At 40.8% G+C, this 20,497-nt stretch overlaps 1 protein-coding gene across 4 annotated transcripts in view; it reads left to right on the top strand.

Moving 5' to 3' along the window:
• The window catches only part of SLC9A9 (solute carrier family 9 member A9), a 663,200-nt gene that overhangs the window by 352,739 nt on the left and 289,964 nt on the right, over positions 1–20,497 (top strand). For all 4 annotated transcript variants that reach the window (XR_010319148.1, XM_064275567.1, XM_064275566.1 and 1 more), the window contains exon 9: positions 9,654–9,742. Coding sequence is in view for 3 of the 4 variants with exons in the window: in XM_064275567.1 (XP_064131637.1) it covers positions 9,654–9,742 (89 nt within the window). In the remaining variant the exon portion in view is untranslated. The remainder of the gene's footprint in view (positions 1–9,653; positions 9,743–20,497) is intronic.

The following is a 20,497-nucleotide window of genomic DNA, read 5'->3' as shown; positions in this document are numbered from 1 at the left end:
TTTTCCAGGACAGATTTGTTTGTTCTTCTGGTAGTCCACGGTATATCAAATATTCTTTGCCAACACTACAACTCAAAGGGGTCAATTCTTCAGTCTTCCTTATTCATTGTCCAGCTTTTGCATGCATATGAGGCGATTGAAAACACCATGGCTTGGATCAGGCGCACCTTAGTCCTTAGCCTTAGGTGAGGACCGAGGGTAGGATTGAAAAGAACTTGAGCCCAGTCCTCTGGGATTTGGCATAATGTCTCAGCTGCCATTGGCATACCCCATCTCCCTAGTTAGAACAGGAAGGACACAAGTTGCATTTTATTTCCAAATGACAAGCCATCGGTGGTTTCAGAGAGCCATCAGAATTTAGAATGTGACGGGATCTACAAGAGAGTGTCAGTCAGGATTTAGTAGGAAAGCAGAAACCATCCCAGATATTTTACAGAGTTTAATGCAGGAAATTGGTGAGCAGGTGGCAGCACTTGGGTAATGCAGAGGTAGCAATTACAGGAAGCAAGTACAAATCCTAGAACTGGAGGAGGAAAGGAAAGAGAATCTAGAAGCTCCTCAGAAGGAACCACTGAGCTAGGACCCAGATCTCTGAGGACACTGCCCTTTTGCTAATGATATCTCTGAGGGGGGTGCCACGAAGTTGGTTCTGAAGTGCAGGGGAATTAAAAAAAAGAGGCTGGAACCAACTGCCAAACCCACAGTGAAGAGCCGTTGTTGAAAAACACCTGACAGTATCAGCTGGCAAACAGGAAGGAGGAAGTCCTTCTCTCCCCTCCTACGTTCTAGTCTCTCTTTGGTTCCCCATGTTGGCAGAGCCTGACAGAGAGCCTCTGGCAAGGGGCAAATGGGGCTTGCACAGCACCAGCTCCAGGATCACAGCGAGTGGAGAAGAGTGGATTTGGAGCTGAGCTGCTGGTTTCCTGACTAGCCCAAAGAACACTTGGTCTCCTCCATCATTTTTAACACATGAGAACCGGAGATCCAGTGTATTTAAGAGAGTTGCCTGGAGCCCATATTTCAGTGGTACAACCAGTACTAGCAGAGGAGGCATGGGTGTATAAAATGTAATGACAATTAAAATGTACATATGTAATGTAGAAAACTGTCAAGTCAGAATCTGGATGGCAGTGAATTTTATAGATTATAGATGTATTTAGATAACATTTTAAAATGTGTTTTGGCTTATAAAAAAAAGGTCATACCAATTACAGTAATTTATGTGGATTAATTAATTACTAAGCTGTATGATTATGTATGCCAATACTAAGGGTCAGATCAACTTCGTTGTTTTATTTTAATCATAATACCAAGCCTCTGGTCATATAGCCACACTCTTGATTGTTTGTTGCTGTGTGACGTACCTACACGTAAAACTAAAAAAGTATTCAGAGGGAACATCACTGTAATTGTCCTAATCAGGGCCAGGATACTAGGAAAAATATCCTACAATGAGAAGCCCAGCCAGCTCAGTGTGTAATCTTCATCAGCGAACCTCTGGCTATTTCCCTGGGACGTCAGAAATGTTACTGTTGTTTGTTTACTTGTTTGCTTCTGTTAAGTACAAATATATATAACAAAACAAACTGTCTCAACATTTTTTGCAAAAACAAAAATGTCAGTGACTTTAATTACATTCATCATGTTGTACAATCATCACCACTATTCATTTCTAATTTTTTCCATCACCCTTGGCAGAAGCTTAGTGCCCTCTAGGGAATGACTCCTCCTTTTGCCCTCCCTCCTGCCTCTGGGAACCACTAATAAACCTTGATCTCTATACATTTGCCAATTCTAGAGAAGAAACGATTTTTGGGATGACTTAAGATCACCTTATCTGCTGCAAAACATCTCTTTAAGGTGTTAAAAAGCAAAGACATCACTTTACGGATTAAGGTGTGCCTGACCCAAGTCATGGTGTTTTCGATTGCCTCATATATATGCAAAAGCTGGGCAATGAATAAGGAAGACCGAAGAAGAATGATTACATATGAATTATGGTGTTGACAAAGAATATTGAATATACCATGGACTGCCAGAAGAACAAACAAATGTGTCTTGGAAGACGTACAGCCAGAATGCTCATCAGAAGTGGAATGGCAAGACTTCATCTCACATACTCTGGACATGTTATCAGTAAAGACCAGTCCCTGGAGAAGGACATCATGCTTGGTAAAGCAGAGGGTCAGTGAAAAAGAAGAAGACCCTCAACGAGATGGAGCAACACAGTGGCTGCAACAACGAGCTCAAGCATAACAATTGTGAGGATGGCGCGAGACCAGGCAGCATTTCTTTCTGTTTTACGTAGGGTCACTATGAGTCAGAATCCGCTCAGTGGCGCCTGACAATAAGATCACCTTAAGACATTCACTAAAGGTCTAACACAAACAGAAAAAGCACAGGGAGTCTGGAATTTTGGAGCCACATGCCTCAAATCTGAATCTCAGCTCTGCTTTCAAGGTGACCTTGAAAATTAGTTTCTTAACTCATAACATGGGTATGGGAATGTTCATTTATTTATTCAACAAGTGCTTGCTGAGTACCTGCTATGTGCCCTATACTGCTGTAGGGGCTCGGGACCAATGAGCCCTCCTGCTCTGAATGAGCTTATATTGCAGTATGGGAAGGCAGAAAATAAACACATACATATGTAAAATGTTAGGTGCAGAGAAATATGGAGAAAAACAAGCAAGACAAGCAGGTAGAGGGTGATGAGAGGGAATAGTTTTTATAGGAGAGAGAAGGCTTTTTTCATAATATAACATCTGAACAGAAATCTGGAGGGAGGGACGGAGACATGTAGATACCTGAAGCAGGACTTCCCAGGCATCGGGACCTAAAAGTGCAAGAGATACAGTGAGCCAGGTAGGGACTAAGGTAGTAGGTAAGATCAGAGACCCCCATGAGTCCGTCAGTTTGTCCTACTCTGGGGCCTTGTCTGTTGCTGTGATGCTAAAAGCTATACCACCGGTATTCAAATACTAGCAGGGTCACCCATGGCAGACAGGTTTCAGCGGAGCTTCTAGACTAATAGAGACTGGGAAGAAGGACCCAGCGGTCTACTTCTGAAGAGAATTAGCCAGTGAAAACCTTAAGATTAGCAGCAGAACATTGTCTGATATAGCGCTGGAGAATGAGCCCCTCAGGTTGGAAGGCACTCAAAATACGGCTGGGGAAGAGCTGCCTCCTCAAAGTAGAGTCAACCTTAATGATGTGGATGGAGTCAAGCTTTTGGGACCTTCATTTGCTGATGTGGCACAACTCAAATGAGAAGAAACATCTGCAAATATCCATTAATAATCAGAACATCAAATGTATGAAGTATAAAAAAAAGAAAAAAAAATTTTTTTTTAAACCTAGGAAAATTGGAAATCATCAAAAATGAAATGGAACATATAAACTTTGATATCCTAGGCATTAGTGAGCTGAAATGGACTGAGATTGGGCGTTTTGAATCAGACAATCCTATGGTATACTATGCCGGGAAGGACAACTTGAAGAGGAATGGCAGGCATTGCATTCATTGCCAAAAAGAACATTTCAAGATCTATCCTGAAGTACAGCACTGTCAGTGATAGGATAATATCCATATACCTACAAGGAAGGAAAAAAAAACCTACAAGGGTTTTTTTTTAGTACAAGAAAGACCAGTTAACACAACTTTTATTCAAATTTATGCACCAACCACTAAGGCCAAAGATAAAGAAATTGAAGATTTTTATCAACTTCTGCAGTCTGAAATTGATCGAATGTGCAATCAGAATGCATTGATAACTACTGGTGTTTGGAATGCAAAAGTTGGAAACAAAGAAGAAGGATCAGTAGTTAGAAAATATGGCCTTTGTGACAGAAACAATGCCAGGGATTGCATGATAGAATTTTGCAAGACCAATGACTCTTCATTGCAAATGCCTTTTTTTACCAACATAAACAGTGACTATACACATGGATCTCACCAGACGAAATACACAGGAATCAAATCAACTACATCTGTGGAAAGAGACAATGGAAAAGCCCAATAATATCAGTCAGAAGAAGGCCAGGAGCCAACAGCAGAACGTATCATCAATTGCTCATATGCAAGTTCAAGTTGAAATTGAAGAAAATTAGAACAAGTCCACAGGAGCCAAAGTATAACCTTAAATATATCCCACTTGAATTTAGAAACCATCCCAAGAATAGATTTGACACGTTGAACATTAATGACCAAAGACTGGACAAGTTGCAGAATGACATCAAGAACATCATACCTGAAGAAAGCAAGAGGTCATCAAAAACACAGGAAAGAAAAAAAAAGATCAAAATGGATGTCAGAAGAGACGCTGCAACATGCTTTTGGACATGGAGTAGCTAAAGCAAAAGGAAGAAGTGATGAGGTTAAAGAGCTGAAAAGATTTCTAAGGGCAGCTCAAGAAGACAAAGTAAAGTATTATAATGACATGTGCAAAGACCTGCAGATAGAAAACCACAAGGGAAGAACATGCTTGGCATTTCTCAAGCTGAAACAACTGAAGAAAAAATTCAAGCCTCAAGTTGCAATATTGAAGGATTCTACAGGTAAAATATTAAACGATGCAGGAGGCATCAAAACACAGATGGAAGGAATTCACAGAGTCACTGTATCAAAAAGAATTTGCCAATGTTCAGCCATTTCAGGAGGTGGCATATGATCAGTAACCAATGGTACTGAAGGAAGAAGTCCAAGCTGCACTAAAGGCATGGGCAAAAAACAAGGCTCCCGGAATTGATGGAATACCAGTTGAGATGTTTCAGCAAATGAATGCAGTGCTGGAAGTGCTGACTCATCTATGCCAAGAAATTTGAAAGACAGCTACCTGGCCAACTGACTGGAAGAGATCCATATTTATGCCTAGTCCCAAGAAAGGTGATCCAGCCAAATGCAGAAATTATGGAACAATATCATTAATATCACAAGCAAGTAAAATTTTGCTGAAGATCATTCAAAAGCAACTACAGCATTATATCACTAGGAAACTGCCAGAAATTGGAAGCCGGATTCAGAAGAGGACATGGAACCAGGGATATCACTGCTGATGTCAGGTAGATCCTGACTGAAAGCAGAGAATGCCAGAAAGATGTTTACCTGTGTTTTATTGACTATGCAAAAGCATTCAACTGTGTGGATAATGAAAAATTACAGATAACATTTCAAAGAATGGGAATTCCAGAACACTTAATTGTGCTCATGAGGAACCTGTACAGAGATCAAGAGGCAGTTGTTCAAATAGAACTAGGTGATACCTCGTGGTTTAAAGTCAGGAAAGGTGTGTGTCAGGGTTGCATCCTTTCACCATACCTATTCAGTCCATATGCTGAGCAAATAATCTGAAAAGCTGGACTGTATGAAGAAGAATGGGGCATCTGAATTGGAGGAAGAATCATTAACAACCTGCGTTATGCAGATGACACAGCCTTGCTTGCTGAAAGTGAAGAGGACTTGAAGCACTTACCAATAAAGATCAAAGACCACACCTTCAGTATGGATTACAACTCAACATAAAGAAAATAAAAATCCTCACAGCTGCACCAATAAGCAACATCATGATAAGTGGAGAAAAGGTTTAAGTTGTAAAAGATTTCGTTTTACTTAGCTCCACAATCAACACCCATGGAAGCAGCAGTCAAGAAATCAAAAGATGCATTGCATTGGGCATATCTGCTGCAAAAGACCTCTTTAAAGTGTTGAAAAGCAAAAAAGTCACCTTGAAGACTAAGGTGAGCCTGACCCAAGCCATGGTATTTTTCAGTCACCTCACAAGCTGGATAATGAATAAAGAAGACCAAAGAAGAATTGACACCTTTGAACTGTGGTATTGGCAAAGAATACTGAATATGTCAAAGACTGCCAAAAGAACAAATAAATCTCTTTTAGAAGAAATAAAACCAGAATGCTCCTTAGAAGCAAGGATGGGGAGACTATATCTCACATACTTTGGACATGTTATCAGGAGGGATTAGTCCCTGAAGAAGGACATCAAGCTTCATAGAGTAGGAGGGTTAGTGGAAAAAAAGGAAGACCCTCAATGAGATGGATTGACACAGTGGTTGCAACAATGGGCTTAAGCATAACAATGATTGTGAGGACAACACAGAACCAGACAGCATTATATTCTGTTGTACATAGGGTCGCTATGAGTTGATGGCACCTCACAACAACAATAAGATCAGAGAGCTGGGCGGAGGGGATAGAAGGAGAGATCTGGATCAGCTCATACAGGACCTTTTAAATGATGGGAAACCAGTAGAAAGTTTTGAGCAGATGACTGACATGTTCTGACTTATTTTAAAGAATCAGTATTGAAGGATGGAGAATACACTGTTGAGAATCAAAGAAAAAAGTCCAAAACCCATTTCCACTGAGTCAGTTTCAACTCACAGCAACCCAATAGGATAGAGTAGAACTGCCTCATAGGGTTTCCAAGGTTGTAAATCTTTACAGAAGCAGACTGCCACATCTTTCTTCAGCAGAATGGCTGATTGGTAGTGCCTAATCCACTGTGCCACTAGGGCTCCAGGAGGAAAGTAGGGAGGCCAATTAGGAGGTTATTGCTGTAATACAGGTGTTTTAGTTATCTATGCTGCTATAACAGAAATACCACAAGTGGATGCCTTTAACAAAGAGAAATTTATTTCCTGACAGTAAAGTAGGCTAAAAGTCCAAATTCAGGGTGTCGGCTCCAGGGGAAGGCTTTCTCTCTCTGTTGGCTCTGGAGGAAGGTTCTTGTCTTCAGTCTTCCCCTGGTCTAGGAGCTTCTCTGGCACAACGACCCTGGGTCCAAAGGAAGTGCTCTGCTCCTGGTGCTGCTTTCTTGGTGATTTGAGGTCCTCAACTCTCTGCTTGCTTCCCTTTCCTTTTTATCTCTTGAGAGAGAAAAGGTGGTGCAGTCGATGTGGATCAGGGATCAGGGATGTGACCCTGGTAAGGGTGGTACAATCCCACCCGAATCCTCTTTAACGCTAAATTACAATCACAAGATGGAGAACAGCCATAGAATACTGCAAATCATGGCCTAACCAAGCTAATACACACATTTTTGGCGGGACATAATTCAACCCATGACACCAGGTAAGGGTGATGGTGGCTTGGACAAGGAGGTTAGGGTAGGAGGTGTTGAGAAATAGTTGGGTTCAGGGTAAGTCTTGAAGGAGGATCCAACAAAATTGCTGATGTCCAGTAAGAGAGAAGTATTAAAGGATGATCCTATTGTTTTGTTCTGAGCAGCAGGGAGAAAGGAGATGTTATTACTGAAAAGGGGAAAATGGATAGAACCAGTTGCCATCAAGTGGACTCCGACTCATGGTGACCCCACGTGTGTCAGAATAGAACTGTGCTCCATACGGTTTCCAATGATTGATTTTTTGGAAGTAGAATGCTAGGCCTCTTTTCCAAGGTACCTCTGGGTGGACTCGAACCTTCAACCTTCTGGTTAGCAGCTGAGTGCTTTAACTATTTGCACCACCCAGAGGGCCAAGAGAGTGTGAAGTCCTTTTAATTGTGGTAAGCCTGTTGCAAGATAATGAATCTGTGCAATAAATAAGATGATGTAAATGAAATGAGCAGGGTTCCTGGCCCACCGTAGGTCTTCACTCAATCTTAGCCTCCTTCCTTTTCTTTATAACACTTCTTTGTTACTTATCTTTGTTCTCAGAATGAATTTATTCACTACTCACCCTCCCCCTTTTTTATTCATTACTTCTCCACAGATCAATATATACTCAAACTAGTTCCAGAACAGTGAGAGGGTCAGCTAAAACCTCACCCGGAAAGAACCTGCAACAGACTACAGAACCAGCGGAAAGAGAGAAATCACATTTTTTAATAAATTGAGAAAAGTGTTTGATGCCAAAACAGCATGCATGGCCATCCTCCTAGTACTTCAACTGCATCCACACTGTAAAAATTTCCCTGGTATTAGTTGCTTTTTAATAGGAATTCTATGAAGAGTGAAATATAGTATTTTATAAGCATTTTTCTTAGAATTTCTGAAGACAGGCTAAGAAATTGAAGTTACAAAAGAAGCTGTAGTAATGCTTCCAGAATATATATTCCTTGGCAAAATTTCCTGGTTGTTTTTATTCGTTTGGCTTAAAATTTTATAGCATAATATTAAAAGGAAATAAATAATGTAAATGTCTATGCCCTTGTATTATGTAAATGTGCCTTAGCAATATTTTATCCAACGTCAATCTGAAAAATACGCAACATGTAAATAAAATCGTACAGTCTATATATTAAAAAATAAGATCCCTTCTTTAAAATTCTTCACTGCAGATCCATTTGAAATGTCAGTATTCAGTTCACATATCTCTATACTCTTAAGAATCATCAGCATTTAATTTATGAGTGTTTTTAGTTGAAAAGATTCTGCTGCTTAAAATTCAATTCAATCCCCTTCGTCTGAGTTAAGGAATACTTATATCTTGTGTTTTTCTCAAAGCCCTCCTCTATGCCCAATTTCCCATAATTAATCTAATCTTTGATCCAAAATAGAGCTCAACCCCCACTCTCTACCCACCCCAGCCCAAGGACAAATAACACAGTTGCCCCTTGGTTGCTGCTTTTCTGTTCCTGGGAGCATCTAGCATACATGTGACTTCGTGTAGCATATAAAGCTGGGTTTGTTGTTATTGTTATTGTTAGTTGCTGTATGGTTACCCCTGACTCATGGTGACCCTATGATCAATAGAAGGAAGTGCTGCCAGATCTTGCACCATTCCCATGATCAGTTGCAGATAAGACCTTTGTGATCCTTAGGCCTTTCTTCTAGTCCATCTTAGTCTGGAAGTTTCACTGAAACCTGTTCAGCATCCGAGCACTGACAGATGGGCAGTGGCTGCCCATGAAGTGCATTTGTCAGGAATCAAATCAGGTCTCCCACGTCGAAGGCAAGAATTCTACCAACAAAACACTGATTTCTAAAGCTGGGTATTATGCTGGATTAAGAAATAAATCCTGCAGCCAGCCAAGGAGCAGCTGAGAGCCCACTTGCTGGTAGCAAGCACACAAGAGCAGGCCCACTTACCTTCAGGGAGTGTGTGCCTTGGGCATATTCATTAAATTATTCAGCAGCAGAAAGACTGAGTGCCCAGCTTTGCCAAGCAGATATGGGAGCAAACAAAGACCTCTCTCTCTTGCTTGGCAAGTAGAAGCATTGGCAGGGGCAACAAAACACTTGTAGGTGTCTTAGGCGTGTGACTCATGGATCTTAATACTAAATTATGAGATGACAGAAACCTCTTCAGACTCCCCAAGGTACACAATGGAAAGCAAATATCTTTTAGCTATTATGCCAGCATTTAGCATAAAATGCAGCAAAGTCGTTGGCACTAACTATGAGAAGTCCAGAATTGACTCCACAGTCTTGTCCATGTGTTTCCAACTCTAACTTTCCTAACCAGGGATTCATTTATCCCCAGGAAGAATCTACTTCTTAATGCTTTTCTTTAGGTTTAATCCTGCAAAACCTGTATTTAAAGCAAGTAGCAAGATATACCTAGGTTCCATTATCATGGCAACCATTAGCATTTTCAACTCTACTGTCACCAAGTCCATTTTCAAGCTGGGATATCCCTACCCTTTGACTTAGACAGGAAAGCAAATTGGTTTTGACTGGTCTGTTTTTTAATTTCAGGGATAGTTGCTGTACTCTTCTGCGGAGTCACACAGGCACATTATACCTACAACAATCTGTCGTCAGATTCCAAAATGAGGACTAAACAGGTAAGAGGAAAAAAAAGAATCACTACAGGCTTCGTCTCCTTTCTCAGTGTAATGGTTATGTAGCAATTCTGGCAGTGCACTCGGAAAGAATTTCATTAGTAAAGGAAGGAAGAAAGTAAGTTTATGGCTTCATTACGGGTTGGGTATTTATAGATTTTTTTTTCTCCCCTTCAGGATAACCATTAACAATTCTCTTGGTAAGCAAAACTATAGTTATAATAGTCTCTCCTTCCTGAGAGACGTGGAACGTAGACTGTCAGTCTTGAAGATGAAAGGCCCAGAAAAGAATAATTCACAGTCAGTTACATCTAAACACATTATAAAGCGTGTGAGATTGAGAGAGAAAAGAATGAAGAAGAATAAGGGAGTGATGTTTGGTCCTTAATTGGGTGCTTTGGCTTCCAAGCACACTCAACTGCCGATTGTCACACTAGCAGAATGTGCCTCCCATATGCCAAGAACACATCTGTTTGGATATTTGCACATGAACCTGCATCGATTCCTTCTACAAACATTTGCTGCACAGCCACTCTGTGCTAAGTACTCTGCTTGGTCCTAGGGATACAAGGACAGAAAGTATACGATCCTGCCTTCAAGAAGTTCATTATGAAGTCAGTTGATCGGGATAAAGATGTATAACAAACAATTCATTATCAACAGCGTGATAACTACTGTGACAGAAATATCTGGTATCGGATGTTCAGGGAGCCTTCGGTTGGGCATCCTCCCATAGATACGTTTGGGAATGTCAGGGGAAGGATTCCTTCCAGAGGTGATGCCTTATTTGAAGTTTAAAATGCAAATAGAAGTTAATTAAATAAAGATTTGGGGTCCAGCGGGGCCAGGCAGGAAAGGTGTTTAGGCCAAGGGAACAACATGGACAAGGGCTGTAAAGAGTTCAGTGTGGCTCAGTGGGTAAGGCTGAAGCTAGTGGGGATACCGTGAGACCAGAAATATATCCAGAGGCCCTCTTATGAAAGGGCTTATATATGCCTTTCGAGGGAGTTTAGACTTTATCCTAAAGGTAACGTGGAGTCATTGAAATGCTTTATACAACATAATTTTAAAGACTATTGAACTTCCATTTTAGAAATAATACTCTGGCAGACATGAGGAGACTAGATCAAATGACATTGCTATCAGTTAGCTTTTGCTGTGTAACAACCAACCACGCAACCCAGTGGCATCAGCTGTTCTAGGCTGGGCTGGGTCAAGTGGTTCTGCCTGTTCCAACTTGGCTCACTCGTGTCTATGAATTTGGCTGGGGCACCTTAGCCAGTGTCATGTGTCTCTCACTCTTCTCCTGGCAAAAGAGCAAGGTCAAGTGTTCAACTGCATCTAAGCCTCTGCTTGCATCACATCTTTTAAACATTCTATTAGTAAAAGAAAACCAGATGGCTGGGTCCAGAGTCAAGAGGCCAAGCAGGGCACACACCTATGGGGGAAGAGCCCTACAAAATTACCTGGCAAGGAGCCACAGATATAGGGAATGAGGAAGAATTGGGACCAAATCCTGCTATCTACCCCAAAATACAAATGGCAGTAGAGAGGTCCCTATAATAAGCCCAATGATGCTGAGGATGTATGATGTGATGCTGGGGCAGTGGAAATGGGGGAAGCAAAAGTGACATCTAAGTGACAACCTGTAACTGGCCAGGAGTTGTTAAACAGAAATTCTTGGGGGCTTAAGGAAAGAAGTTCAAAATGACTACTGCTTTCATCCCTTTCTCCCTGTCATGTTCCAACCTCAGCTGGACCTGACCCTGCTCCCATCTTCCCAGAGACTCTGTAAGGCCACCCTTTTTCTCCCTCCATCACCTCAATGCCTCAGAGGAATCACAAAGACACAATTTAAAGACATTTTAAGCACCCATGACAAGTATATTTTAATAAAGAACCCAGAAACATCCAATGTATATTCTTCCGGGATTCTTTTAATTGTAGGGACTATTACCATTCTCTGGGGTTTAAAAGGAAATGTCTTGGGTTGGCTTTTCCTGACCTTGTTTGCTTCTCTGAGCATTTGTATTCTGGGAAGCTGAACCCTGTTCAGGGACTTGCACTTTTAAGTCCTGCTGTCTAGACTGCTCAGCAGAACTTCAAAGATAACATGTTTCATGCTAGACAGCAGCCCAGTACCTAGCGGAGAGAGAGGCCCAAGTCAGTGCCCCACAGCCTTCTGCTCTCTCTGAATGGCTTGACAAGCACTCCCTGATGGGCTACTAGCTTCCATTTTTACAGCACTCTCCTTTAAGGAAGGAGATTTTTTTTTTTTACAAGTTCGTTCTTTAACATCTAGGTAATTGCAGCCTCTATTCCAGTTTCCCCCATTGCCTTTTTTTCCCTGATGCCCTGTTAAGAGCTCAGCTGCTTACCAAAAGGTCAGCAGTTTGAATCTACCAGTCAGTCCTTGGAAACCCTATGGGGCAGTTCTACTCTGTCCTGTAGGATCGCTTTGAGTTGGAATCAACTTGACAGCAACGGGTTGGTTCAGAGTGGGAGCTTAATGAATGCTAATTCCCTTCCCTTCTCATCCCTTTCCCTACTCTTTTTCTATCAGAATCTGTAATTTCCTACTTATTTTTTTCTCTCATGATATATGTATACATTGCATATAAATGTATTTATACATGTATACACATACCCTACACTTTATAGAGTCTGCGGTTACCATTTTGAAAGAAATAAGATAGAGCCTTTTAATTAACTTCACAGGTTAGATGTCTTTAGCCATGTCTGCACCTGTGTAACATGCGAAGTTCACACTCCACACGGGAAACCAATTACAAACTGTAGAGAAAAACTGAGGCACATGATATAGAGGTTGCCACTGTTTCCTCTTTAAAACTGGATGAAGTTGGGAAAGTATCATGTAATGTCACATGGTTAAAACCAAAAAGCCCATCGCCATTGAATTGATTTCGACTCACAGTGACCCTATAGGACAGAGTGCAACTGCCCCTACAGAGTTTCCAAGGTTGTACATCTTTACATAAGCAGACTGCCACATCTTTCTCCCATAGAGCAGCTGGTGGGTTCCAACTGACAACCTTTCAGCAGACAAGTATTTAACCACTGAGCCACCAGGGCTCCTTATAACATGGTCACAGAACATAATATCTCCATCTGCATCTCCCCCATTGTGTTCATACAGTCAACAAGAGAGGTAGCAATTATGAAGCCTCTTTATCTTTGTCCCCAGAACTGATTAGTGGGAGTATAGGAAGTCGATTAGTGAAGTCTAGGGAAAATCCATGTAAATCAACTTGATGTTATAAAATGCAATGGTAATATGATTTATGAAGGAATTTTATTCATGGACTGTGACTGTACCAGCTAATCAAATACATCTACACCTGGATACAAAGGCTCTTGAGAATTATATATCCTTTATAGCTTCAAGAATTAGAGTACCTTTTTTTAAGTTGCATTTTCACTTTAAAATATATTTTGTAACTGATAGTGCCCCTCTAAACAAAAAATAAAAATTTTTTTCTCTAGACATAGGTAAATTATTTTTTACTCCAATCTGTGGGGAAAAAAAAAAAAGGTATGTGATTTCACTGTGTTTTAGGCAGAAAGCAGCATAATAGGGATGCTCTGATGCTGTCAGCCACAAAGTAGGTTTATACTTTGAGTAGAAAAGATTTCTATTAAAAAGTCTATGAACGTATGCACCGTTTGGACTTAGAGTGGTTTGCTTGCTTTCGGGTATGTACATGTAGTGCTAGATACAGAGCCTGCCAGCCTTTCATCTCACCGTAGAAGCAGGAGAGCTACTAGGTATACTCAAGATGGAAAAAAGGGATCAGTACACAGCCTCACCCTGAACCATACAGAAAATTGCCTACAGCTCCCATGAGCCCACTCCTACAACTCCCAGCCTGCCTCCCACCTCCTTACCCCCTCATGCCCTCACCTCCAGGTAGATCTAGGAACTTGTTATCAGGGCCAGACTCCAGGGCATTTCCATCAGTTGTCTTTGCCTTGCCTGAGGCTGACTTGCAAAACTATTTCCTTCTGTGTTACCCCTTATTTTAACTGGGATTTCTTCTCTTCTCACACTTCTCACTTAAAATTATTTCCAACAGATCCAATGAGTATATGATGATAATGTCAATAACTAACATTTATTGTGCATTAACACGGTGAAGTACTTATCTCATTTACTTTCTACTTACCTTTCTACCTAAGATGTGGCTCTTATTATTGCCTATTATCTTCAACCATTTATTCATTGAACAAATATTTTTTGCAAGCCTACTTTATGCCAGCCAGTGTTCAAGGTGTTGGGTACACAACAGTGAATAAAAAAGCCTTTCTGGTAGCAGGACTTAATAGTAATCAAGATAAATAAACAAAATGTATAGTGTGTTCATGGTAAGTCATAAAGCTAATAATAAAGCAGGGAAGGAAGTTAGGAAGTGTTACAGGGGTAGGGTCGTAATTTTAGATGGGGTGGCCTGGGAAGGCCTGGAAGAGACAGTGACACCTGAAGGAAGTAAAAGGGGGAACCATGTAGACATCTGGAAACCCTGTTGCCGTAGTGGTTAAGAGCTATGGCTGCTAACCAAAAAGTTGGTGGTTCAAATCCACCAGGCACTCCTTGGAAACCCTATGGGGCAGTTCTGCTCTGTCCTGTAGGGTCGCTATGAGTCGGAATTGACTCAACGGCAATGGGTATGTAGACATCTGTGGGAGAGCTTTCCAGAAATTGGGAACAATAAATACAAAGACCACCTGGGGCAAGATGACCAGTGTGGCAGAGGTGGAATAAACCGGGAGAGTATGAAAGACAATATAAAGGCAGTGACAAAGAACAAGTCCTGAGGGCCTGAGAGAAGTGGGAAAATACTGGAGGCTTTTAAGAGGAGGCATTACAAAATATGACTTAAGTTTTGAAAGAATGGAGGTGCCATTTATTAGCTAGGGAAGAATGCAGGAGGAGTAAATTTTAGGGACAATCAGGAACTCAGTATTGTTATGTTTGGGGTGTATATTAGTCAAGCAGCTGGAGCTGTTGAATAGCCAATTAGACATAGGATTCTGGAGTTCAGGAAAGAGGTCTAAGCTAGAAATATAATTTTGGGAGGTGTTAGTGTAGAGGTCATATTGAAAACATGAGACCAAATTAGATCACTGAAGAAGTAGTGAAAAAGAGGTTCAAAAACCAAGTTCTGGGAAAATTCAATGTTAAGAGACCAAGAACCATTGCAGATTATCGTAAGTGTAAAATTACAATAAGTTGTACACCTATAAGAAGTTGAATTGGCAAAAGTTGTGTGATAGACATATTTACCACAAAAAAAAAAAGTAGCTGCTGAGGCTGCTTATGTACAACAGAACACGCAATGGGATTTGGTTCCTTGGTTTGGAGGTTTAGGATCATGGCTTCATGGGACATTCCAATTAATTGGCCTAATAACATGTTTGCTGACTCTGTTCTACCTCTTAGTTCACTGCAGTAGTTCCTAGGCTCTTAAAAGCCTGCAAGCAGCCATCCAGGGCACAACAATTGGTCTATTTTTGCCTGGAGCAACAGAGGAAGAAAGAGAGTCAGGAATAAGAGGAGGAAATGGAATGTGTAGCTAACCAAGAACAAGTGCCTTTAACCCTTGAAACTATTGCCCTGAGATAATCTTTAAACCTTAAACCAGAAACATCCCCTGAAGTCATCTTAAAACCAATAGTTTAGCTTAACTAGTAAAAAAAAAAGTCTGCCTTGAGCATTATGCTCGTCAAATAACTACCTCTATTGGATCAAATTGACAACAGTAACTCAAAAGATTAGATAGGAACCCTAGTGGGCAGTGAGTTTGTTAATGGAGAGGAGCAACTCAGAAAAGGAAGGTGAGAATGGGTGCACAACTCAAAGAATGTAATCAATGTTACAGAAACATTCATATAGAAAATGTTGAATTGGTGTATGTTTTGCTGGGTATATTCTTAACAACAACAATAAAATTAAAACAAAACAACAACAAAAAAAGAGATCAAGAACCAGCAAAGGAGACTGAAAGGTAGTAGCTAGTAAGCAAAAGGAAAAGCAAGAAAGTATGCTATCCTAGAAATCAAGAGTATGTCTCAAGTGGAGTGATAAACTGGTGTGAAATGCTGCTGAAAGGTCAAATACCATTTGTTGACATTGATGACATACTGGTAGAGGGGTAAGGTAAAGCCTGACTACAATGGGTTCAAGAGAGAATGGGAGGAAAGAAAATGGAGACAGTCTTTTAAAGGAAGTTTGCTGTAAAGAAAAAAATTTTAGAAATGAGTCAACAGATGGTAGAGAAAGGAGGCTCATAAGAAAAACATTTTTAAGGTGGGAGAAATAATAACTACTTTTGTATGGTGATTGCAGCCCTGGTGGCATAATGGTTAAGAGCTTGGCTGCTAATCAAAAAATTGGCAGTTCAAATCTACCAGCTGCTCCTTGTAAACCCTTTGGAGGCAGTTCTACTTTGTCCTAGAGGGTTGCTATGAGTTGAGATCAACTCTATGGCAACGTTTTTTTTTTTTTTTCCCCCATATGCTGATTAGGAATATACAATAAAGAAAAGATGGGTGAGCAGGATTGCCATGGCTTATAGGTGGCAGAGGCAAATTTCAAAATTAGATTTCCTGACTTTGTGTCAAACTACGTCGCCTCTTATTAAATGTTATCTGATTAGTAGGCAGGATAGGAACAACTGTGGTGTTAACATCATTTTTTCAGTAAACCATGAATGAATGGATGGATGGATGGGTGGGTGGGTGGGTCGAAGGATGGATGGATGGATGGATGGATGGATGGATGGATGGATGGATGGATGGATGGATGGATGGATGGGTGGGTGGGTGGGTGGGTGGGTGGGTGGGTGGATGGATGGATGGATGGATGGATGGATGGATGGGTGGATGGATGGATGATTGGCTATCTATATTACACTTTCAGCTTATTGGTCATTTGTCTTATACTGGATTCCATCATCTATGAAAATCTACCAATTTCAGCAGCATTTTAGTTTTTTCACTAAAATGTAGGTTCACATGGACTTAGACGTTTTCTTGCATTTGCTTTTGAAAAAGCAAATTCTTTGTCTAGCATTTATGGGCAAACAATGACATCTTCATTACAGCACATTCTTTCCAGTTGCTTATTTCCATTCTCTCCCCAGATGATATTTTTAGTGTTTATCACCATTGAATGGAAAAGTAGCAATGCAACTCCAAATTTAAATTTCCAATTAAAAAAAAAAAGATAATGGGAGCCAAATTGGATGTGCTTTGCATGACTTTGTAAGAAAACTCAGGAAAAGGACCTTGAATGTGGGCAAGGCAAAATGATGGGATTGGAAGAGCACTTGACTGAGGACCCAGAAAGCTAGATTTTGTTCCCATCTGTACTAGTAATGGTGGGGCCTTAAATAAGCAATTTAACATCTGTGAGCCGCAGTTTCTTCATCTGCAAAATGAACAACTGAACTAAATGACTGGGTTTTAAAGACCATGATCTAGACCTAATATTCTGTGACTTGACATAGAGCGCGAGATCCCCATCTGGTTCCTCCTTCCAAGATTAATGTTGGGCAGGGATCACTTTCTTACAGACTGCAGTGACAGGAGGGATCTGTGTTTGCTGTTGACCTTGAAGCTTCATTATTGGAAAGACCTTTTAAATAATTGTCAAATCAAATCGAAGGATGAGTCAGTAAAAAGCCAAAGTACATTCACACTGGGCGATTCTCCATGGAAAAATCCTCGGCTCCTGAGCGGCTGAAATGGCTTTTTCTAAACTGCCTGCAGCCTCGGGGTAAAAAGGACAGAGCCTGTATTGATACTTAGCCTCTCAGGACCTGACACAAGGGCTTTCCAGCTTCTCAATTCAAGCACAGAATAAGTGTGGATTAAGCGCTATAGTGATTGCATGGCAGACACCGTGCTAGACACCAGGGAGACAAAGGCTCCATCCCTCAAGGAGCTTCCAGTATAGCAGGGAATACACACACACACACGCACACACAAATGAAAACCCCATGTGGCAAAAGTTAACATAGAGGGATGCACATCATTGTCAGGGAACCAGAGAACTGAATTAATAAGTAATCAAAGCATTCATGGGAAGCTGATTTGGACGTTGAGTGTTTTAAAGTTGAGTGGTACAATGGTGATGCACTCAGCTTCTAGCAGGAAAGTTGACTCTACTGGAAAAAGACCTGGCGATCTGTTCCCATAAAGATTACAGCCTAGACACCCCTATAGGACAGTTCCACTCTGTTGCGTGGGGTCGCCATGAGTTGTAACCAACTCCATGGCACCTAACAACAAGAACAACATAAAGATAATTAGCGGATTATTGTGCAGAAAATGTGGGGGATGAAAGCAAAGAGTAGGCAAAATCATAGAGCTAAGAAAGAGCTTGGTAAGTCCCAGAAATAAAACAGCAACTCAGGGTGAATGGGGCCTGGGTTGCCTGGGAAAGTAGGTAAGGGTGTGTTGGGGCACCAGCACAGGGTATGCATGCGGGAGAGAACTGAGAATTAAGTGTGGAGAGATAAGTTCCGGTCCATCTTTAAGTGTCTCACTGTGTTCCGTTTAAGAGAACTATATCCTCTTAGGCTAATAACAGTTTAGGGCTTTTAACCAGATTCCAAAGATAACACCAGTAGCATCATTGAGGAAAACTGGAGAAAGGATCCTTTGAAATTAGTAGTGTTCTTGTCTCTATCAGTAGCTTTAAGGGCTAGTTTATGAGCAAACATAGTAATTGCCTTCCATGACATCATTCTCAATGTTTGGGGTTATTCCATCTGCTTTACTGTACTTGCCTTTGAGGAACTACTTACACATCCAACCTCTAAATCATCTTAACCTTCTGCAGCTCTAGACAATTTTCTGTCCCATCTAATCTCTTAGGAGGAGCCCTGGTGACACAGTGGTTAAGAACTTGGCTGCTAACCGAAAGGTTGGTGGTTGGAACCCACTGCTCTGTAGTGACCCCATAGGGCTCCCAAAGCTGTAAATCTTTCTCCTCTGGAGAAAGATGTGGCAGTCTGCTTCCATAATGATTATAGCCTTGGGAGCCCTATGGTGTAGTTCTTCCCTGTCTTATAGAGTCAGAATGGTTTTGGTTAATTTCTTAGGATTTTGTAGTCTATATTTTTATGGAAAGCTTATGGAAATTTGCCATTTGGTTTTCCCTTGAATTTAGGAGCTTGATAAATCCTTGCTGAATTAATAAACGAATGAATGATGACCATTAACATTCCAAGATAAAAAACAAAGAAGGGAAACAATATATGCTAATTAATGGTTTTATTTAATTCTGATATGATGCATTAATTTAAATTTGATGAGTCGGATGCATAAGGCAAACATCTAGGGTAATCCTGAGATATTGAAAGAAAGATCAAGCACAATTCCGTTACTCGTGTGAGTTTCCTGCAGTGTGTCTGTACCTTATTGATTGGCATTACAGTAGCTTTTGATTATGATTTTGTGCATTTTTTTCTCCATTACTTTTAAAAAAAGCAGGCACGTTCCATCCCAGTTACCTATCCCAAGGCACAGTGGAGAGGGAGTGTCATGGGCAACAATGCCCCTGCCTCCCTACCTTCTGAGAAGTGAGATCAAAGAAATCTTCATAAAGCACAGAATTGCCTTTTTTCTTTTCTCTCTCTCTCTCTAATTACATTTCTTTTGTCAAGATTTCTACCACTTTTCTTCTTCCCTTCATTCAAAGTACTTTAAAACTATCATTCTAGAAGGGTTGGATTTATACATGATGGCAGAGTGTTTAAATTTCTCCTTAGCTAAGCTGGTGATTCTTTTCAATGAAACTCATTATCTTGTGTAAAGGACATTTAGTAGTTCAGCTAATAAGTGTTCCCTTTAAAATGCTAATTAGAATGGAACTCACACATCGTGGCAAGAACACACTGTACTTTCAGTGCCCGGAAAGAATTATTGTCTATGAACTTTAGTCAAGAACTTTACTCCACACCCAACTTACATGATAGTAGTGAGCCACAGATGACCGTTTGGTATCTTCAGTGGGGGATACCTCCTATATGCTAGGGACTGGGGGAAATAAAGATAAAAAGACATGAAGGAGCCCTGGTGGTGCAGTGGTTAAAGCATTTGACTGCTAAGTGAAAGGTGGGCTGTTTGAAAGATGTGGCAGTCTGCTTCCCTAAAGATTTATAGCCTTGGAAACATTACGGGCAGAATACACTTTACTAAACCTTATGCCCAGAACACATTTTACTAAAGTGTATTCTCAGCAGAATACACTTTAGTAAATGCTCCAGAATGTTCTAAGTCCATATTCTTTTGTTGTACACTGTGAGACTGGGGTCCCTATGAGTCAGAATCAACTCGATGGCAGTGGGTTTGAGTTTTGGTTAAGGCATGAGCTGTGTTTCCCCTTGAAATTTTTTCGTTTAATGTTTTTTTCTCTGCCAAAGCTATAGCTGGACTACAACTTTTCAATCAAATCTGTATTACTCTTCTTAACCATGCATCTGTGTTTGCTTACATAGTATATAATTGCGGTTGAGAATTTTAAGTCATAAAGTCAAAGAAGTTCAGGGTTAGGTGGGACTGTAAAGATAAACTTCTAAACCCACAACTTCATTGAAGAAAACTGAAGCCCGAGGAAGTTCATTGACTTGCTTGGAGGCGTGAAGCCAGCTCTCTAACCCAAGGGCCAACCTTGACATAGACCAGGGCTCAAGGGTATCCACAACAAGCTAAAAATACACAGTGTCCACCTGT

This window comes from Loxodonta africana, chromosome 23 (assembly GCF_030014295.1).
Source record: "Loxodonta africana isolate mLoxAfr1 chromosome 23, mLoxAfr1.hap2, whole genome shotgun sequence".
In the NCBI taxonomy this organism is placed as follows: domain Eukaryota; kingdom Metazoa; phylum Chordata; class Mammalia; order Proboscidea; family Elephantidae; genus Loxodonta; species Loxodonta africana.
The sequence above is the reverse complement of the archived record's forward strand: the minus strand, read 5'-3'. Positions and strand labels throughout refer to the sequence as shown.